Source organism: Arvicanthis niloticus, chromosome 16 (genome assembly GCF_011762505.2).
Source record: "Arvicanthis niloticus isolate mArvNil1 chromosome 16, mArvNil1.pat.X, whole genome shotgun sequence".
Classification (NCBI taxonomy): Eukaryota; Metazoa; Chordata; class Mammalia; order Rodentia; family Muridae; genus Arvicanthis; species Arvicanthis niloticus.
This window is the reverse complement of record NC_047673.1, coordinates 58,568,283-58,588,170: the sequence shown is the minus strand read 5'-3', so window position 1 is coordinate 58,588,170 and position 19,888 is coordinate 58,568,283. Positions and strand designations below refer to the sequence as shown.

At 54.0% G+C, this 19,888-nt stretch overlaps 1 protein-coding gene across 2 annotated transcripts; it reads left to right on the top strand.

Moving 5' to 3' along the window:
* Positions 1–2,542: 2,542 nt before the first annotated feature.
* Map1s (microtubule associated protein 1S) lies at positions 2,543–12,351 on the top strand. Of its 2 annotated transcripts, none has more exons than XM_034520566.2 (7): positions 2,543–2,689; positions 5,746–5,850; positions 6,662–6,744; positions 7,314–7,454; positions 7,702–9,790; positions 11,119–11,342; positions 11,874–12,351. In XM_034520566.2, exons 1-7 carry the CDS (start codon positions 2,566–2,568, stop codon positions 12,027–12,029), a joined length of 2,922 nt encoding a protein of 973 aa, XP_034376457.1. In that variant the 5' UTR covers positions 2,543–2,565; the 3' UTR covers positions 12,030–12,351. The 2 variants fall into 2 exon arrangements, with proteins under 2 accessions (XP_034376457.1, XP_034376458.1); XM_034520567.2 differs by having other exon boundaries at positions 2,544–2,689; positions 5,746–5,937.
* Positions 12,352–19,888: the final 7,537 nt, after the last annotated feature.

Genomic DNA, 19,888 nt, shown 5'->3' with positions numbered 1-19,888 from the left:
CTCCCTCAGGGAAAGTGCTGGGATGTGGCTAGGGGTAGCTGGTCACGTGGAGCCCCAGGCCTGGCTGCAGAGGTCGAGGAGGATGTCTGGCTAAACAGCTTGGGAGTGTTGCAGAATAGAAAGTCTGACTGCCCCAAGGGCTCACAGCCTCCTCCATCACTTCCTCCCTCCCCGTCCTCCATCCCTGTCTCCATGGGGACCAGACAGCTGCTCCATTAGCTGGCTGGATCTAGGTGTGAATAGAGGTGAGGAGTGTGACCTGAGTCCCAAGTCTAGTATTTTGGAATTGACCACTGATTCATCTTCTCTCCGGGAGGCTTGCACTCCCAGGCCTTGACTCCCAACCTTGGGGACAGGAAAAACTCAAGGACATTTCTCTCTCTCTCTCTCTCTTTCTCTCTCTCTGTATTTTATAGAATTTGAGGTTCACAAAACCTAAGGGAAACTCTTCCCCCAGCTGATTCATGGCAGATGTAGGGTGGAACCCCAGGCCCGGAGAGCAAATAGTGACATTAACGCTCACTAATCTCCAGCTTGGATGTGGTGGTAAGATCTCACCGTGCAGCCCTGGCTGGCCAAATACTTTCTGTGTAGACAAGGCTGACCACATACAGAGATCTTCCTGCTTCTGCCCCCTCCCCAGTGTGCTGGAATTAGATGCATGCCAACATGCCTGTCCCTTCTCTTTTAAAGATTTCTTAGTGTGTCAGTGCACGCACATATGAGTGCATCTATAGATGTCAGAGGGGGTATCGAATCCCTTAAAACAGGAGTTCCTTGCAGTTGGGACCTGTGCTATGGGTGTTGGGAATGGAACATGGGTGCCCTGCAAGAGCAGTTAAGAGCTCTTAAGAGTTGAGCTATCTTGTAGTCGCTTGTGTTGATTTTAAAGGACTACCCCAGCCTTGTCTGGGACTCAATTTATATCCTGGGTTAGCTTTGAACTCCCTATGTAGCCCAGGCTGGCCACAGACTCTCCACGGTCATCCTCCCTCAGCCTTCTGTGATGAGTCAGGGATGTTGGGATGCACTGCCAAGCCCATTCTGCACTTGATCTTAGCCTGAGGGCTGAGAATGGATCAATCCCAGTTCTGTTTCCGTTATAGCGACAGAGGAAATCACAAGCCGTCAACTTTTGCAGGCTGACCAGCCAAGGGGGAGGAGTCAGGATTCAGGAAGCCAAGAAGACAGGGAAATTAGTACCCAGGATCCTCAGACCATGGCTTGAGGCCATGGCTGCTGCTACAGACTGATCAAGGAGGAAGTTGGCTTGGACAAGCCCCGGATAGAACATCAGTCAGCAGCAGGCTTGATTTAGCTTCCTGATGCTTCATATCAGTCCTGATTTGCCTTTTGCTTATTTTTCGTTTGTTTTTAAAACAGTCTGTGCAATCCTGGCTGTCTTGTAAACACTGTGTACACCAGTGTTGGCGTTGAACTCACAGAGATCCTCTTGCCTGTGTCTCTAGAGAGATGAGGTTAAAGGCATGAATCTTTGTCTTTTTAGATTGTTGTTTCTTTTTGATATATGACCTGATGTAGCCCAGGCTGGACTCATGTTTTCTAGGTAGCAGACTGTGAACTTCTGATTCTCCTGCCTCAGCCTACTTGAGAGTGACAAGGCACCTAGCTGGGCTTAGTTGTTTACTCCAGAGATAGGAGGCTCACTCCTGAGGGAGCCAGCTGGTCCTTCTTGGGATGCACAGCATTTCAAATACTTAACATGGAACGGCCATTAAAAAAAGTAAGATTGGACCGGGCAGTGGTGGAGCACACCTTTAATCCCAGCACTCAGGAGGCAGAGGCAGGCGGATCTCGGTGAGTGCGAGGTCAGCCTGGTTTAGAGAGCAAGTTTCGAGACAGCCAGGGCTCCACAGAAAGACCCTGTTTCGAAAAACAAACAAACAAACATGCAAGTTTGGGGTAAAAATGTTCCAGAAGGTCTGGATGGGAGCCACATAAGCAGTGTCCATCACACAAGTGGATCCCAAGCTCTCTACTGTCCCAGCGTGTGGGAAGCTGTGGAGGAAGATCACTAGTTCCAGAGTCATCTAGAGACAAACTAACTTGGCGTCAGATGGCTTGGCGACTTTACCCCTTCAAAATGTCCTTTCTTCCAAAATGATAGGAACAGTGCTCACACTGTAATGTCTGTCGCCCTTGGACCTGGCTCACCACACACACCTAGCAAACTGCAGCACATCCCAAAGCTCTCCCTGTCAAAATGCTAACTTAGAAAGCTCGCAGTACCTGTCAGACTCTGGTTCTCTGCGGAACCCCTGTGATGGAATGAGTTTTCGGGGGGCAGAAATTCTAAACGTTGCTAAGTGGGAGAATGAATGAGTGAATGAATGAAAAATGAATGGATGAAAATTTGGGAGGGATAACGGCATCTTAGTACAGAGCCAGTCTCAGTCCCTTAAGGTCTCCCAGAGCCTAAAGAGCATTGACAAAGGGGTGGAGAGGAGGGGGCGCTTCCGGCCGGGGTCTCCGGTGCTTCCGGTAAGCTCCTTGAAGGGGCGTGGCTAGCGGGCGGGGCGCTCAGAGCGTCGGGGCGGTGCGAAGATGGCGGCGGTGATGGCGGCGCCGGAGGCTGTGGAGGCGCCCAGCTCCTTGCTGTTGCTGGTGGTGGGCGGCGAGTGTGGCTGCCCTGGGCTGCTGGCCTACGTCCTGGAGGAGTTGGAAAGAGGTCGGGTCCATGGGGACCTGGGGCGACAGTAGCGGGGCGGGGCGTCCGGGGCTGGGGGTTCCGGCGCGCGGTGGGCCGGGGTCCGGGTGGGGTGCGGGGTCCCCGGACGCAACGTTCCGGGCGTGGCCTACGATCCAGGCGGGCGTGGGGGTGCGCATGTGCCTAGTGGCCGCCTGGACAAAATGCTGCCACATAGGTTACTGGGTTTGGGTGGGGCGCGGCGGGCTGGAATCCGCGTGGGGCACGGCAGATGGGGCATCGGATTCCGAGGGTACAGGGTTTGGGGAGAGGCCTGGGGCCGGGTGGGCGCTGCGTCCCCAGCTTCGGGGTTCCGGCGGGGTGCGGCCTTCCTCCTACGGCCCCTCCCTTTTCCTGGCTCGCACGTTCCCGCGGCGCCCGGGGGCCTGCTTTCCCCCCCTGCTAATTGGTGCGTGGGTGGCGCGGCCGCCCCGGGGATGCTTGGCACGAGGGGAGCTTACTCAGGCGCACCTGCCACACTGGGGCATCGGGTGCGGCAGCATCGCCTGCAACGGGGCAGCGAGTGCGATGCATGCGTCTGTCACCCCTGCAGTCGTGAGCTGAGGCCAGAGGAGCACTGCAAGTTCCAGGCCAGCCTGGGCTCCAAGACAGCTTTTTCAAAATAAGTGCTGGGGTTCAATCGATAAAACTGAAGTTGCCTGGAATGCTCGATCCTGGACTTCAAGTCCAGCATCCCTCATTTGTCATCTCAGCACCTTTGAGATGGACGCCGCATAAGGGGCTTGTCCTGAACTTCTTAGAGCAGTTGCACCCAGCCTGGGCTACCTGAGACCGTGTCTCAAAAAAATAAAATGCCCAGAACAATGTAGAATGCTCATTCAGGTGCATGGTCCTTGAGCCTAAGTGGGACAGGCTCAGCATACAGGCTGGGCAGAATGACAAGCAACGTCCCTTTGCCCTCTGAGAAACGGTGATGTGCTGGGGAAGAGGACCCAAAACAAACAGGTCTTCCATGGTGTCAGGGTACTTCAGGATTTGGAGGCCTGGAGCTGGAGTTCTCAATCTGATCCATGACCCTTTTGGAGAGGGGTTGCATATCAAATATTTACAGTTTGTAACTAGTAAAATTACAGTTATCAAGTAGCAATGAAAATAACTTTATGGGGCTGGAGAGGTGGCTCAGTGGTTAAGAGCAAACTGTTTTTCCAGAGAACCTGAATGAGGTGGAAAGTTAGTTGGATAGGATTTTGCTGGGGGCAAACACGTGAAAGACGTTTCATTAAAATAGACACAGATATAAAAGGCCAAGGAAAGACTCACAAAGGAACATTTCACTGAAGCAGACACAGGAGAGAGGCTATTCTACTAAAACAGACACATACAAAGACACATGGTAAAAGAGCCTTTACCAGCAACACACATGTATTGGTCCTTCTTACGTTGTGTAGTTGAGCTACACTTGTTAAGACTCCACAAAAAACAAAAACCAACAATAACAACAACAACCACCCCCCCAAACTGCTGATGGTATACTACTATAGTTTCTTGCCACACTCTGACTGATTAGATACAGGTGCTGAGTCAAGACACATAGTGGACACCTGTTTGAGGTATAAATAGGCTCTGTGGAGTGACAGAGACAGAGCTTGGCTTGCTGGCACAGCCGGCTGTGCAGCACTTGAGTCTCCCATCTTTGCTGATCTTCTGTTCCCCGAGAGAGGCACAGCTGGGAACTTCTCCTGATGTTCCAGTTGGTCCCTTCTGCTGACTCAAGCTGAGGCAGAGGCCTGACTATCTCTCCTAGGTCATATCACCACTGTTGCTAACCGGACTCTACCAAACTAGACTGCTGACATATCCATAAAGGATTTACAGAATAGATCAAGTTGACACTGCCAACCTATAAATTGATTTCTAGACAACACAGATGAGAGTTACTCCAAAAAACCTTTCTAAACAGGTCCACTTTTCTGATATCCTTTCTTTTTTCCACTACCTCTAGTGAGTGATAGACTACAAGAGAGGTTAAAACATTTAAAATCCATCATTAAAAATAAGATTTAAAAAAATTAAAGTTACACCTGAGTTCAATACCCAGCACCCACATCAGTTATCTACAACAGCCTGTCAGTTCAGCTCCAAGGCATCCAATACTCTTGGCCTCCATGAGGACCCACAGTCGTGAGTGAGTGTGTGTGTGTGTGTGTGTGTGTGTGTGTGTGAGAGAGAGAGAGAGAGAGAGAGAGAGAGAGAGAATGCACATACACAATTAAAAGTCTTTAAATTATAATTTTATGATTTGGGGTCCCAGCATGAGGAACTGCTCACAGCATTAGGAAGATTGACAACCACTGGCTTAGGAGATGCCTGATGCAGAGACTGAAGGAAGGGGACACAGTTAGGGACCCTGCACATGGGGGAAAGGTGCAAGGGTTGGAGTAGCCCAAGAGAGCCAGGTGTGTGATGTCAGCACTTTGAAGTTGGAGGCAGGAGACTGTTGTGCAAGCCAGTGTGTGCTTGTGTGAGAGAGACTGCTGCCCCAATTCAGTGGCTGAGATGGCCCAGTAGGTCATGTGCTGAGTACCTGTGACTGTCAGAGCTCAGCTTGGCAGTGTGTGCCTGTAATCCCACAGGAGAGGTGGAGACAGGATAGTCCTGGGTGCTCACTGGGAGCCAGCCCACCCACTTGATGACCTGAAGATTTATTGAAGGACTCAGTCCCTGAATGTAAGATCCAGAGCAGTTGAGGAAAACACCGAGTGTTGACCTTTGGCCTCCACATGTACACACAGTTATGCATGTGCATGCACACACATAGGTACACAGGCGTGCACATGCATACATGTGCATACAGAAAAATCCCTCAAAAGTTCAGGATCCTAATAGAGTAGAGATGGGACGCAGATGGCCAGGCAGGCACTGGTCGTCTTGTTGGTCAGGCCTCAAGTCAGAAATGCTGAGGCCTTCCTGAGACCCTTGAGTCTGCCCCCCCCCCCAAGATCTAAGCTGTGGGAGCCAGGCAGGCAGAAGGGGTGGCACTGGTGCTCGGCTCAGCTTTTGTCTCCTGCTGTCTGCAGGTGTTTGCTCGTGGGAGGATGTGGACCCCGCCATCTGCAGCCTGGATGAGCAGCTCAAGGCCTTTGTGTCCCGGCATTCGGCCACCTTCTCCAGCATTGTGAAAGGTGACCTGCCTCACTCTGCCTCCTTTGGGTCTTCTGCCGCTCACTGGATGCCAAGCTGCTGAGTGGCAGCTGTATGCTGGGCATGGGGTGAGGCACTGCTAAGGCCTGCACAGAGGGACCTCTGGTGTGTGGATGCTGCCTTGGCTCTGGGACAGTAGAAGCTCTGTCCCTAACTTACAGAAGGCTGGAGTGATTGAGGGAAGGGCCTTAGAGCTGAGAACCAGTAGTGAAGCAGAGGGCAAGCTCTCAAGGGATCCTGGGTGGCCAGAGCAGCCCCTTCATGGGTATTGCTTGTAGCTTGGCCCCACCCAGTGGGTTGAGTCACCACATTCAGCTGCAGGAGGGGAAGGAAGTGTCCCTTTGGGTCACAGTGACTTCCTGCTCTCTGATCCAATGGAGAAAAAGCTGGAAGTGACCTACTGTGTACCACAGCCCTTCTGAAAGCCCCTTCTGGGTAGTCACGTGCTCTCTGGCCTGGTCTGCTGCAGTCTGCTAAGGCCTGCACAGAGCAGCGGCTTGCAGGGGAGGACTGGAGCCGCTCTGTCTGCTCTGTGGAGCCTCCTGGTGCCTCTGGCTTAGATGCTGAGCTGTGCTGGTGAGCAGCCTAGCACCTCTGCTGATTTCTGTGTTGTCCCTGCTTGAGGCCCAGGGCACCCATGGGCTTCTTCCATTTTCTCTCATGTTTGTTCTGAGCTATATCAAGTGCTATAGCACCCTGTGTGGGTCCTGCAGTTTGAGTACCTGAGGGTCCACTGGACCCTAATTTGGCACTAGGCATCCTGAGTCAGGGCCTGGACCTGTCATCCCACAGGGCAGCGGAGCCTGCACCACCGTGGAGAGACCCTGGAGACGCTGGTCCTGCTGAACCCCTCAGACAAGTCCCTGTGTGATGAGGTAGGAACAGGGCCCTGTGTTATCCTTACTCAGACCCAGCATGTGTGCTTGACACTTGCGCATCTACTTCCTCTCATAGAGGTGAGGCAGGAAGGCTGGAGCTTAGAGTCATGGGATGTACTGTGTCTAACTGGAGGCGATAGGAACTGAGTGTCTGTGTGCCCTGGGTGGCTAAGAGTCTTGGCTTTGACCAACCTGCCCCTCCTCCCAGGCGTAAGATAGCTCTGGGACTCTGCTGCACCCACAAGCTGATTTGGGAATGTTGCCACCGGCCTGTTGTCCCAGCAGTAGGAGGCAGAAGCAGGAATAGGTTAAGGCTAGCCTGTGTTTTCATAGAGGAACCCTGCCTAAAGAAAGAGAAAGGGCTTGTTGGGTCTCCACAGAAAGGACTCTGATGTTGGAGGAGCCCTACTCGGCAGGCAGACGTCAGCTGGCCCCGGGGAAGGGGAGGGCTGTGGTGGGCACACCTGGCCGGTTCTGCTTTCCTTCAGCTTAGTTGCCTCTGATAATGAGTTCAGAGCTGGGCCCTGGCCCAGTGCTGCTCCTGAGGCCGCCCACCTCACCCACAGCTCCGGAACCTCCTGATGGACCCCGCCCCTCACAAACTGCTGGTCCTGGCAGGGCCCTGCCTGGAGGAGACCGGGGAGCTGCTGCTGCAGACTGGCGGATTCTCGGCCCACCATTTCCTGCAGGTGCTGGGGGACAAAGAGGTGAGCGGTTCCCTTGTCCCTTCTGCACGGATCTTTCCCAAGCTTGTGCTCTGGGTCGAGAGAAGGTCCCGAAGCCTCTCATCCACTGCACAGTGAGTGGGGAGGGTGCACAGAACAGGGTCGTGGGCCAGGAAGGCAACTCCACCAGAGACCCTGGTGGGCCTGGGGTGACCAGTGGCAGCTGGTGTGGATTAGAGGAAGTGGTGTTGAGTTCTCTGGTCCAGGTGGTCCTGTGCTTGCCTCACAGGTCCAGGATGCACTGGCCACGGCACCAGCTGCCCCAGCCCTCACTGTGTCTTGTCCAACCTTTGGGGACTGGGCGCTGCTGGGCCCTGCGCCTGGGCTGCGGCTGCGACTAAACCCACCGGCGCGGCTGCCGGCCTCAGAGGGACTTCGTGCCTTCCTGGAGTATGTGGCAGAGTCGCTGGAGCCACCATCGCCCTTCGAGTTGTTGGAGCCACCGGCTGCGGGGGGCTTTCTGCGCCTGGCTCGGCCCTGTTGCTATGTGTTCCCGGGTGGGCTGGGAGACGCTGCCTTTTTCGCTGTCAACGGCTTCACGGTGCTGGTGAACGGTGGCTCCAACCCCAAGTCGAGCTTCTGGAAGCTGGTGCGCCACCTGGACCGCGTGGATGCCGTGCTTGTGACCCACGCGGGTGCTGACAGCCTGCCCGGCCTCAACAGCCTGCTGCGCCGCAAACTGGCAGAGCGTGAGGCAGCTGCAGGACCACAGGGACAGCATGAGGAGCGGCTACGCCGCCTGCTGTCACCTGCACTGGGCGTGGTGTTCCTGAACGCTCGTGAGGCTGCATCGCGGTTACGTGGGGGCGAGGACGAGGCAGTGTGCGCGCGGAGCCTGTTGCAGAGCCTGGGTATCGCGCCTCTGCCACTGCAGCGTGGCCCGCAGCCCTCGTGCCCCATTGTCCTTTTCGAGAAGCTGGGCGTAGGCCGCCTAGAGCTCTTTGTGCTGCACCCTCCTCCTGGGGACCCTGCGGCGCCTGCCTGTGCGCTGCTCGTGTGGCAGCCAGCGGCGCCTGGCGACAAGGTGGTGCGGGTACTGTTTCCTGGCCGCACGCCGCCCGCGCGCCTGCTGGATGGGCTACAGCGCCTGCAGCACCTGCCGTACCTGCGCAGGCCGGTAGTCACCACGCATGACCTGGAAGCACCCTCCAGGGCCAACAGCCAAGATAGTCTGGCCTCGCGGGACAGCGCACGCAAGGAGCCAGTTCGTGGCACTGTCGGCTGCATCACCAGCAGGAGTACAGTGCGAAGGGAGCCTGCCCTGGCCACTCGTGACCCAAAGAAGGACACAAGATCTGTGCCCACTCGGCCTACAGCCCGAGACACACGCCGCTCTGGGCCTGGTGCGGTCAATACAAAGCCTCGTGTGTCACAGAACGGGCCTCGTGCCCCAGTGCCGGCAGCACCACCCACAGCCCCTGTGCCTGAGTGCCCTGGAGAAGCGGAGAACATCCTGGAGTCTGAGCGGCCACCTGCCCCATCCCCGACCTTGTCCCCAGCTCAGTCCCCACCACCCACAGCACCCGGCAATAGCCCTGAGCGCCTGTCACTCAGCCCTCTGCGCCCGGATCCTGCCCCCGATGCATCGCCCTCAGCTACAACGCCCACGCTGACCACGCCCTCCCTGCCCGCGGAGCTGGGCTCACCTCATTCAACCGAGGTGGATGAGTCACTATCTGTGTCTTTTGAGCAAGTGCTGCCAGCAGGTGATTCGGGGCTTAGCTTGCCTCTGCGCCTTGCACGCCGCTCCACGTCTCCTCATGATGTGGACCTGTGCCTCGTGTCACCCTGTGAGTTCTCGCACCGCAAGCCACCCCCTCCTGCATCCCCAGGCAGCTCGGACAGTAGTGCTCGGTCGCAGGAGCGGCCACCCGAGACACCACCCACGTCAGTGAGCGAGTCACTGCCCACACTATCTGACTCTGATCCCGTGCCCGTGGCGGATTCTGATGATGACGCAGGCAGTGAGAGCGCGGCCAGGGACCCGCTGCCTACACCTCGTGTGCCACCACCACTGCCGGATGCACCAGGAATCTGCATGGTGGACCCGGAGGCGCTGCCACCTCGTGCCCGGCAGCCTCTCAACACCACCAATCCCAACCGCAGCCGCAAAGCCCCTGCTAGGCCGAGCTCTGCTGCTGTAGCCCCCAGAGCTGCAACTGTAGCTGCCAAGACAAAGGGCCCTGCTGGGGACCGGAACCGGCCTCTCAGCGCCCGTAGCGAGCCTGCTGACAGGCCAGGCCGTGTGCCCCTCACCAGGAAGCCCTCGGTTCCTAAGACTGTCCCCAAAACAGCCCCTGCCACACGGATCTCCTCTGGTGAGTCCCTTAATCCTCTTGCTCCTGCTTTACCACCTTCTGAGAGGTCTTCTGGTCTGGGTCTGGCTAAGTTTGCTTTCTAGGAAGTTCCACTAGATCCTGGGTTTTTCTGCTTCTCTTCATCCTGTTGAAATGACGATATTTGAGACATCTGTTGTCTTGGTCCCTGCATGGCCTCTGTTGGGTGCTGGGTGTTGCTGACAGGGTGTGTGGTCCGTCCTGTCCACCACTGCCTTCTCTAGCTATCACCTGCTTAAGCTGTCTGTCTCTTGTCTTGTGCTTTGAGATGGCTGCATGTCCTGCCTGCTGAGGCTGAGAGGGAGAGCTGCTGTTAGGCTTAGCTCTTTTTGGTGTTTTGAGCAGCTTTTGCTGGCATAGTGGTACAGACTTTCATCTTGGCACTTGGGAGGCTGAGGCAGGCAGATCTTAGGAGTTTGAGGCTAGCCTGGAAAGAGACCCTGTCTCAGAGACAGACTGAGAAGGTTTTGCACTGTTGCCCAGGCTGGCCTAGAACCTGAAGTGATCTCCTTGCCTCCCTCTGTGAATGCTGGTTTAACAGGTGAGTGCCTGAGCTTGTGAGTGCATGTGAGTACCAAGGGCAGTGCCTTCCGGACCCCCAGGCCTGCCCACTGTCTAGCCAGGCAGCACTGAGTCCTGGCTCTGGCCTGTCCCCAGCAGCTCTCTGGTCATAAGCACTGCTGCAGGTCAGATCAGTTGGGGTCCTAGTTGCAGATGGCACCACACCGACGAGAGATTAAGTGACTGGGAGAGACTTGCTAGCTCCATCTACCTAGAGTGACTCCTAGTGACCTCACTGGAGACAGGCCCACACCTCTGAGGACGTGCACAGCTAACCATGCCACCAGTTCTATTTCAGATCCAGGCAGGGATGATATTTACAGCTTCTCAGGCCTCACATGTACCCTGAGAGGCCCAGGCTTAGAAGGGCCTTGCCCTGTCCCTCTACAGAATCCCCTGCAGGGCTGTCTGTCCCCAGCAGAGCCACCATTGGCCACACTCTGGCAGTTCTCTGCAGGCATCTTGTTCCTCATGGCACCGAGGCTGCTGCGGGGGTGTGTGGGGGTCTGCTGTGCTGGCTCCCTGTCACTTGTGTCTCAGCACCTACCACGTGACTAGTTCTGTGAGTAGCCTCAGTTGTGCACATCAGACTACAGGCTGAGCTGACTCTGAGCACCCGGCTCCATGGCCCACTGATTACAGGGTGCAGGGATCTGGGGTGTCCTGTCCTTGTCAGTGGGAGGTAATAGCCTCCTAGAGAGGTGCCTTGTAGCTACATGATGCCACCAGCAACCTGTACATCCCCACAGGACCCAGTAGCCGCCCTGCTCCGCTTGCTGCTGGCTCCCCTGTGTACCTAGACCTGGCCTACCTGCCCGGTGGCGGTGCCGGCCACCTGGACCAGAACTTCTTCTTGCGTGTGCGCGCACTCTGCTATGTCATCAGTGGGCAAGGCCAGCGCCAGGAAGAGGGCCTGCGCGCCGTGCTGGATGCACTGCTGGCTGGCAAGCGGCAGTGGGACCTTGACCTGCAGGTGGGTGGACCACAAGACTGAGGTCTTGCTTCCAAGAGGTGTTTCCTGCTCAGACTAAGGACCCAGGGGCATGGGGCCTAGGTGCCCTTACCCTGCGGGACAGCTCTGGGAAACAGGTGGTGTTCATGTAGCTGAGAAGTGCCATCAAAGGATTGAATGCTCCAAAGCTGTGTGGGGCCAGGGCATGGGGGATGAGGGCCTCTGGTTGAAAAGCACATTGTAGGCTAAGCAGATGACCAGGCAGCCCAGTGTGCATGTGTCTGCTTCTGGGACAATAGGAACAACGGCCCCATGCCAGAGCTGTACCACCTCAGTGGGGCTGCAGCCAGGGGTGTGTAGAGCCATTAGAGAGCCCAAGGACAGTATGGCTCAACCACAGTGGCATGTGGGAGACTAGTGGGGGTGTGGGGAGTGGTGGGCCAGCCTGGGCTGTGTGGTAGCACCTGACTATGAAAGTCTGTTGGTGCTACAGGGGAGATGGGTCATCAGAGAGGGGAGAGGAAGGTCACTTTCTGTCTGCTGTCCTCCCAGGTCACACTGATCCCCACCTTCGACTCTGTGGTGATGCACAGGTGGTATGAGGAGACACACGAGCAGCACCAGGCGCTGGGCATCAGGGTGCTGGGCAGTGGCAGCCTGGTGTCCATGCAGGACGAGGCCTTCCCTGCCTGCAAGGTGGAGTTCTAGCCCCACGCTGCAGGGCGACCTGGGATCAGCAGTTCCTTGCTTTGACCAGGCTGGAGCTGTGCTCCCCGTGGAAAGCCAGACACTGCGCTTGAGTGAGCCACCGTGTGACATCCTAGCTTCCATCTCTAACACCAAGGACGTGACCCCGCACTGCTTTATCACTTGTACATGCCCCGTCATGTGTCAAGCACAGCTCTCCATGTCTTCTATCCTAGAGCTCAGGTTGCAGAGGCAGGAGGATCTATGTGGAGTCCAGGCCAGCCTGAGCTACATAGTGAATCCTTGTTTCAGAAACCACAAAAAATAAAGCAGATGGCTGAGAGTTTGGTCTTATTGTTGTAGGTTTCTATGGCTGTGTAAACACCGTGGCCATAAAGAACTTAAGAAAAGGGATTTTTAGGGCAGGAGTGCAGGCAGGAGCTGACGTGGAGGCCAAGGCAGGTGCCTGCTCCTCACCTAGTCTGCTTTCTTAGCCAGGCCAGTCAGGTGGAGACATTTTCTTCGTGACGGTTCCTCTTCCCAAGTGAATCTAGCCACCATTTAGTAAGGAATGAAGGGTAGGGTGTGCTGGGTAGTTTTCTGTCCACGTGACACGAGCTAGCGTCATCTGACAGCAGGGAACCTCAAGTGGGAACATGCTTCCACAGGATTAGGCCATAAACAAGCCTGTGAGACATTTTCTTTTTTCTTTTTTTTTTCCTTTCTTTCTTTCTTTCTTTCTTTCTTTCTTTCTTTCTTTTTTTTTTTTTTTTTTTTAAAGATTTTACTTATTTTATGTATATGAGTACACTGCAGCTGTCCTCAGACAGACCAGAAGAGGACATCAGATCCCATTACAGAGGGTTGTGAGCCACCATGTGGTTGCTGGCATTTGAACTTAAGTCAGTGCTCTTAACCACTGAGCCATCTCTCCAGCCCGGGACATTTTCTTAGTGCTCAGTGGGGGAGGGCACAGCCATTGTGGGTGGTGCCATCCCTGGGCAGGTGGTCCTGGGTTCTATAAGAAAACTGAGCAAGTCATGGGGAGGAAGGCAGTAGGCAGCACCCCTCCATGAACTTTGCATCAGCTCCTGCCTCAGGTTCTGCCCTGTGAGTTCCTGTCCTGACTTTCTTCAGTGTTGAGCTGTACTGTGGCCGAATAAGCCCTTCCCCCCACCCCCCAATTTGATTTTGGTCATAGTGTTTCATTACAGCAGTGGTACCCTAAGACACTGGTGTGTGACCAGCCTTGGAGCTTGCTGGAATACCCAGTGTCATGGCTGTGTACAGTGCTGTCCCAGGCAGTGAGATGGGCACCCACTCTGTAGAGCCTTGATTCCGGCCTCACAGCTCCAGACCAGGCCAGTGGGAAGCAGCTATGGGCTGTGCACTGTCACCAGCCAGGCCCCTTGTACTGCAGGCTCTGGGAGGGTGCTAGGTGGGTACAGAGCTGCTGGCACAGATCATCTGGAGTCCAAGAGCAAGGCTCTGCCCCACAAGTGTGTTCTGTGGGGTAAGTCACATGCAGTGAGACCACAGGAGTGAGCCCCAGCCTCCTTATGACCAACTGCTCTCCTGACACTAGGCCGCTGCAGCCTTACCCCTTCCAAGGTGGACACAACCTACCTCCCACAGCCTTGACGGAGGGCAGGAGCCACCATCTCGGCCACACCATGGCTCTCTGGTCTGGCTCACTTTGTATTTTTTTGGCACACTTGTTGCACTCTGAGAACACCTTGGAGGGATGGCTTCCGTCGTTCACTGTGTGGGTTCAGGGCTTAGATGCTCTGGTTTAGTTGCAAACACCTTTCAACGGTTGAGCCATCTCCATGGATCTGCTGAGGCAGTAGTAATAGCCCAGGCTGGCCAAGAACTTGGAGCAATCCTGATAGCTGGCATGATAGGCATGGTCTCAGGTCTAAATTTTTTTAGTCTTTATTTAATATATGTTAGTGTTTGCCTATACATGACTGCAGCACGTACCTGCAGTGTGCATAGGGGCCAGAAGAGAGGGCGTCAGATCCTCGGGAGCCACCAGTGTTCTCTTCGAGTGCTTCTTAGCCACAGAGCCCTCGGGTCTTTACGGGTACTGCTGTGTTAGAGGCCGGGCTGCAGCAGAGTGTATGGTTAGAACAGGCCACACTGATGCCTTTGGCCTACCCAGGCCTGTGGCAGGCAGCAGAGCTTGGAGGGCTTCAGCTTTGGATGGTTGTGGCTGTTGGTTAACCTGTTCACCTGCCCTTGCAACAGAAACCATAGGATGTGCGTGAGTCCTGGGCAGGGATCCCCAAGAATAGCTATCAGTGCACCAGTATCCAGCACCCTGACCCTCCCAGTCCACTCAGTGTGGACACCTTGAACTCCTGGTGTCCAGCCTCCACCTCCAGCTGCTGTGATAGGTCTGGGCCACACAGTGGTGCTGGGGTGCATATGCATGCAGAGGCAGTGCAGTGCAGTCTTTAGACTGAGCCACCAGCTTGCCTGGCCGTCCAGTGATAAATGCTTTACAGACCTCTAAAAGGAGGGCCTGAGAGGCCTGGTGGAGCAGCTCAGCTCATGGCCAGAATATGATGGGGTGACAGGAAGGGGCCAGAGAGGCCTCTCTCCAAGGCTCTGTGTACAGTCCCTGCCATCTCCAATAGGCTTCCTTACAGCCTCCCAAAGTTGACGTCACCAGCTGAAGAACAAACGTGAAACAGCTGCCACTGCCAAGGTGTGAATCTGTGCCCCTAGTGACTGAGACTGCACCTGGCCACACCCGGAAGACAAGACCCAGAGCAGGTTCTGAACTCAGATTTTTGCTTTTTATGGCTTTTAGACAAGCTGGTTGTCCTGGCACTCTGTAGACCAGACTGAACTAAGGTTGACCTTGGCCTGCCTCTGCCTCCCCAGTGCTGAGAGGATGAGTTTAAGTGGACTCACAGGGCTGGGAGTGGGAGGCAGATGGATCTGCATCCGAGGCCACCTGTCTCAAAAAAAAAAAAAAAAAAAAAAATATTTTTCACTTTAGTGTGCTGTTGTGCTGCTTGGGGCTTAGTCTGGGCCTTTAAGCTAGGCACTGACTCTCCCTGACTTCCTGAATGGACTCAGCTGCTGTATTGTCTACATTGTCCTCAAACCAGCCACCCTTCTGCCTCAGCCTCCCACGTACCTGGCTCTTTCTTTTCCTCTCAGGCTGTGCACTCACTCTGCCTAGCATCCTGAAGTGGTCACAGCTCCAGAAACTGGCCAGGCTGTCTGGATGCAATTTGGTCTGGTCAAGGCCAGCAGGCTTTGTATAAAGGGCCATAGTGCTGCGGCCGACCCTGGGAGCCAAGAAGACAAGAGGCAGCCTCAGCTGCTGCTCTGTCAGTCCCAGGCCAAGGCCTGGCTTTGGGCTGCACAGGCTAGGCTGAGAGGCTGTGTGGTCATTTCTGGAAGCCCTGCAGTTTGAACCTTTTCCCTCATAGGACCACTGACCCACAATGACACAACACTCTTCATGACTGTTTGGGGGCAGGTCAATCCCATCTGAAGCCCACTACAAAAACAAACAAAAAGAATGGGGCAAGAGAGGGCTTGTGGGTTAACCATATTTCTCCAGAGGACCTGGTTTGATGCCCAGTACCACAGGGTGCTCACAACTGTCTGTAACTCCACTCACTTATTTTAAGACTTATTTATTTTATGTATGCGAGTACACTGTAGTTGTCTTCATGCACACCAGAAGAGAGCATTGGATCCCATTACAGATGGTTGTGAGCCACCATGTGGTTTCTGGGAATTGAACTCAGGATCTCTGGAAGAGCAGTCAGTGCTCATAACTGCGCGCGTGCACACACACACACACACACACACACACACACACACACACACACACGTGTGTGCATGTTATGGGTACATGCACATTAGTGCAGGTGCCCTTGGAGTCCAGAAGAGGGTGTCAGTTCTGGAGCTGAAGTTGCAGGCAGCTGTGAGCTTTCTGACATAGATGTGGGAAGCAAACTCAGGTCCACTGCAAGAGCAGTGTGTGCTGTTACCTGCGAGTCCATCTCTCCAGCCCTGCTCTTCTCAAGAAGAGGGAGTGCTCTGGGAGGGTGGAACTGGTGTCTTGTCCCCATGACCTGTACTGACCATGCACCCTGTGTGGAAGGCAAGGCAGAAAACGGGACAGTAGAGAAGACTTGAGTCAGGTGTTCTGGTCGCTCACTGGTGAGCCCATGTGTCTTAGGGTTTCCATTGCTGTGAAGAGACCCCAGGGCCAAGGCAACTCTTACAAAGGAGAACATTTAGTTGGGGCTGGCTTATAGGTTCAGAGGTTCAGTCCATTTTCGTCATGGCAGGAGGCATGGCAGTGTCCTGGCAGACATGGTGCTGGAGGAGTGGAGAGTTCTCTATCTTGATCCAAAGGTGGACAAGGAGGAGACAGACTCTTCTGCACTGGGCACAGCTTGAGTAATAGGAGCCCTCAAAGCCCGTACATAGTGACACACGTCGTCCAACAAGGCCACACCTCCCAATAGTGGTACTTCCCTTGGGCCAAGCATATTCCAGTCTCTACACCATGTAAACCTTGTGAGCTCTCTGAGCCCTGTAGCCTTGTCTGCAGGGAAAGCCAGGATGACAATGGCGCCTGACTCAGTGACATCTCTTGATGACATCGTTCCAGGGCCAAGGACTTGGGTTAATCATTGCAGGACTTCACAGCTGGGATCTTGAGACCCTCACACCTGGCACTCCAGCCCCCTGCATCTGGCCTTTGGCCCCTTATATTTTACCTCGTGACACAATTGAGCTGAGCTAGGATTAGGCGGAGGGGAAAGTTTGCTGTGGACACAACAGGCCTCAGCCTGTTTTGGCTTCACAGTAGTAGGGGCCTTACTTGTAGAAATCACTCACAAGCTGATGAACCAGTTTTCCCGGGATACTGGCAAGGTGTCTGCATGGAGGGTGTGCTGGGGCTGTAAGTCAGAAAAACAGGTAATCCCCTGAGATGAGGGCCATGATTGCCAGTGGAACCCCTAGAGCTCAGATACCATGGACACACACCTGAAGGGACTCACCTCTACCCACAGGCTGTGGCTGTCTCTCCTGTGAATGGAAATACCTGTGCATCAACATAGCCCATTGCAACTATCCAAGTCAAAATAGGGCTGGTATTGGGAGACAGACGCATGTACATAACGAATATTTTTAAAAGATTAAAAAAAATCTGGGACCATTAACAAATGACAAAATCCTCAGAAGTTGTAGAAATCTGTGATAGGTTCCTGTCTTTGAATTATTATTGTTTTGTGTGTGTTGCCACCGTGTATGTCTAGTTCAGAATGTGTCCAGTGTCTCCCAGAACCCTGGTACTTAAAAGCAATGAATCCCCTTTCTCCCCATGTCCTGGGTGCACTCCATCTCTCCAGACTTAGTCTGGACATGTCAGGTGAGATGCTGTCCCACGTTTGTCCTTTTACATCTGATTTATTGCACGTAGATTTGGAAGAAGTAGAGATGAGTCGTGTCTCAAATGGAAGACTGGACCTCCAGACAGGTGGAGCAGACCCTTGCATAGGTTTGATCTGACCACGATGGGTGGGGCCAAGAGACCATTGTGTTTCTGGCAGCTCACACCTTCTCAAGCCTATGAGGCACTCTTTTATGAAGCTTTGGGTTCCAGTGATTTGGTTTGCTGTCTTTGGGTCCACATCCTCCCGGAAACTACATGCCACTTGCTCCCAAGGACTGAGTGTGTTTAACACCCTAGAGGGCATTTATGTTCCTGGAATTCTGCAGACCACAGGGGCCACTCTTGGGTCAGTGTTCCTTTTCAAAGCAACTGCCATGGAGGGCCACACTGGCCATGGTGTGACTGTTAAGTGTTATATAGAATTGGGGGACCTGAGCTGGATAGGAGAGGAAGAGAGTGGAGTGGGGGGCTGGGAAGGGTGTCAGGGCAGGTGACAAGGCCTTCCCTTGTCCACCCGAGGCTGCTAAGGCCAGGAGTCCCTGATCAAACTCTCCCACACTGATGGAAGGCAAGCTGGCCTCAGATGAGGCTTGGGAAGAGTTGGTGGCCTTCCTTAGGGACAAATTAGCTGTCCCTCACCAGTGTGTGCTTCTGTCATGGGCTGGTCTCTCTCAGTGCAAGGGTCCTGAGGCTAGGAAGAGACAGAGGTAGGGAGCTGCATGAAGTATGTCAAGTCTCAAGAGGATGATAAGTGCTCCTCCTGGAAAGGGGCTTTTTTCACCCTTTCATGGGTGTTCCAGAACCTTAGAGAAGGCGGTGCAGGGTTCCCACCACCTGCGAGCAGCCTGTGGGACAGGAGCTGACAGAGCTATAGCCTCCCTTCAAGGCCCAGCAGGCCAGGCTGCTCAGGATATGGTGTCCATCCTGATCCCCGACCCAGTCCACCCACCAATCAGGATCTCAAGTGGCTTGCATCAATGCCACAGAACCCAGCCTAACTCAAGATGCACACACAAGACTGGTGGTCCAGTCTGGTGCCACTACACTGGGACAGTCTGTGCCCTGCACCCCTGTACCTTGTCCCTTATTAGGAACCAAGGGTTGGGCTCAGGACCAGCTGTGTCCTGAGAGTGATTCTGGCATTTGTGTAGAGACAGAGGATTGTGCCAGAGATGTCCTTGGCTGGGACAGAGGGTCACCAGGCTGTGTGCATACATGGGTTATATAGTGAGTCTGAAGATAGCTTGAGCTGTCTGGAAGGAAGGGAGGGAGGGAGGGAGGGAGGGAGGGAGGGAGGGGGATGGGGAGGTTTACTGTGTTGTGTCAAACCGTAAGACAAATGTAACGGAGCTTGCCACTTTCCTGTCTTCACTCTATGAATTAGTTTTTTAGGGGGAAAAATGTCCTAGTTTATTGTACCAAGGGAAAAAAATTAAGCTGTATTTTCTATGCTGTGTGTGGTGACACATGCCTTTAGTCCCAGCACTTGGGAGGCAGAGACAGAAAATCTTTGTGAATTTACCATCACCAAGACTATCTGGTCTACATACTGAGTTCCAGACCAGCCAGACCTTCATAGTGAGACCCTGTCTAAAGAAATTTAAAAAGATATTTATCTTATTTGTGGGTAGGTACCCAGAGAGGCCAGAAAGGGCATTGGATCCCAGACAGCGAGAGTCACAGTTCCCCTCACTTGGTGCTAGAAACTGAACTCCAGTCCTCTGAAAGAGCATCAAGTGCTCTCAACTCCTCAGTCAAGTCTATGGCTGCAAAAGAGGAGGAGGGGGAGTTTGAAGGGAAGGGGAGGAGGAGCCTGTTTGCACTTCCTCCTATCCTGAATGATTGGACTCATTCAGGGCCCACCTTGCCTTGATATGCTCTTAGCCACACACAGGAACACTGCACACACCCTTGAAAACAAAAGAGTCCTTGTTATATTTGTCATCGGAACTAGCCAATCTGGGTTTTCATATGCTGAGACTCTGTTGAGGTGACTTACATATATTCTCTGATGTACCCTAGCCTTCTGGGCCATCATATGTAAAGTAGTTTTACTTACAAATAAAAAAACAAGGAAGCTGCCTTCTTTTGTCTTAACCCTTCACTGCGTTCTGGAGTTGTATGGGTTGGTCACGTGTGAGGTGCACTAGCCTGACTGAAGATGGTAGAAACTGAACAGAGGCAGAATGTGGGCAAGGCTGGGAATACCCTTCCCGTCACCGTGTGAAGTCAGCATCCTGAGCAGACACCAGAATGGGCCTGGCCATACATGTCCCCTTCAGGGTTCATGGAGAAATGTTACACTCACATCAGCTGGCTCACTGTTGCAAACCATTAGAATAACCTGTCACAGTCCCATTTTTCATCTTTAAAGTGCAAAGGATGAAGAAATTATACTGTGAGAACACCCGCTGCTCTTGCAGAGAAACACACACACACACAC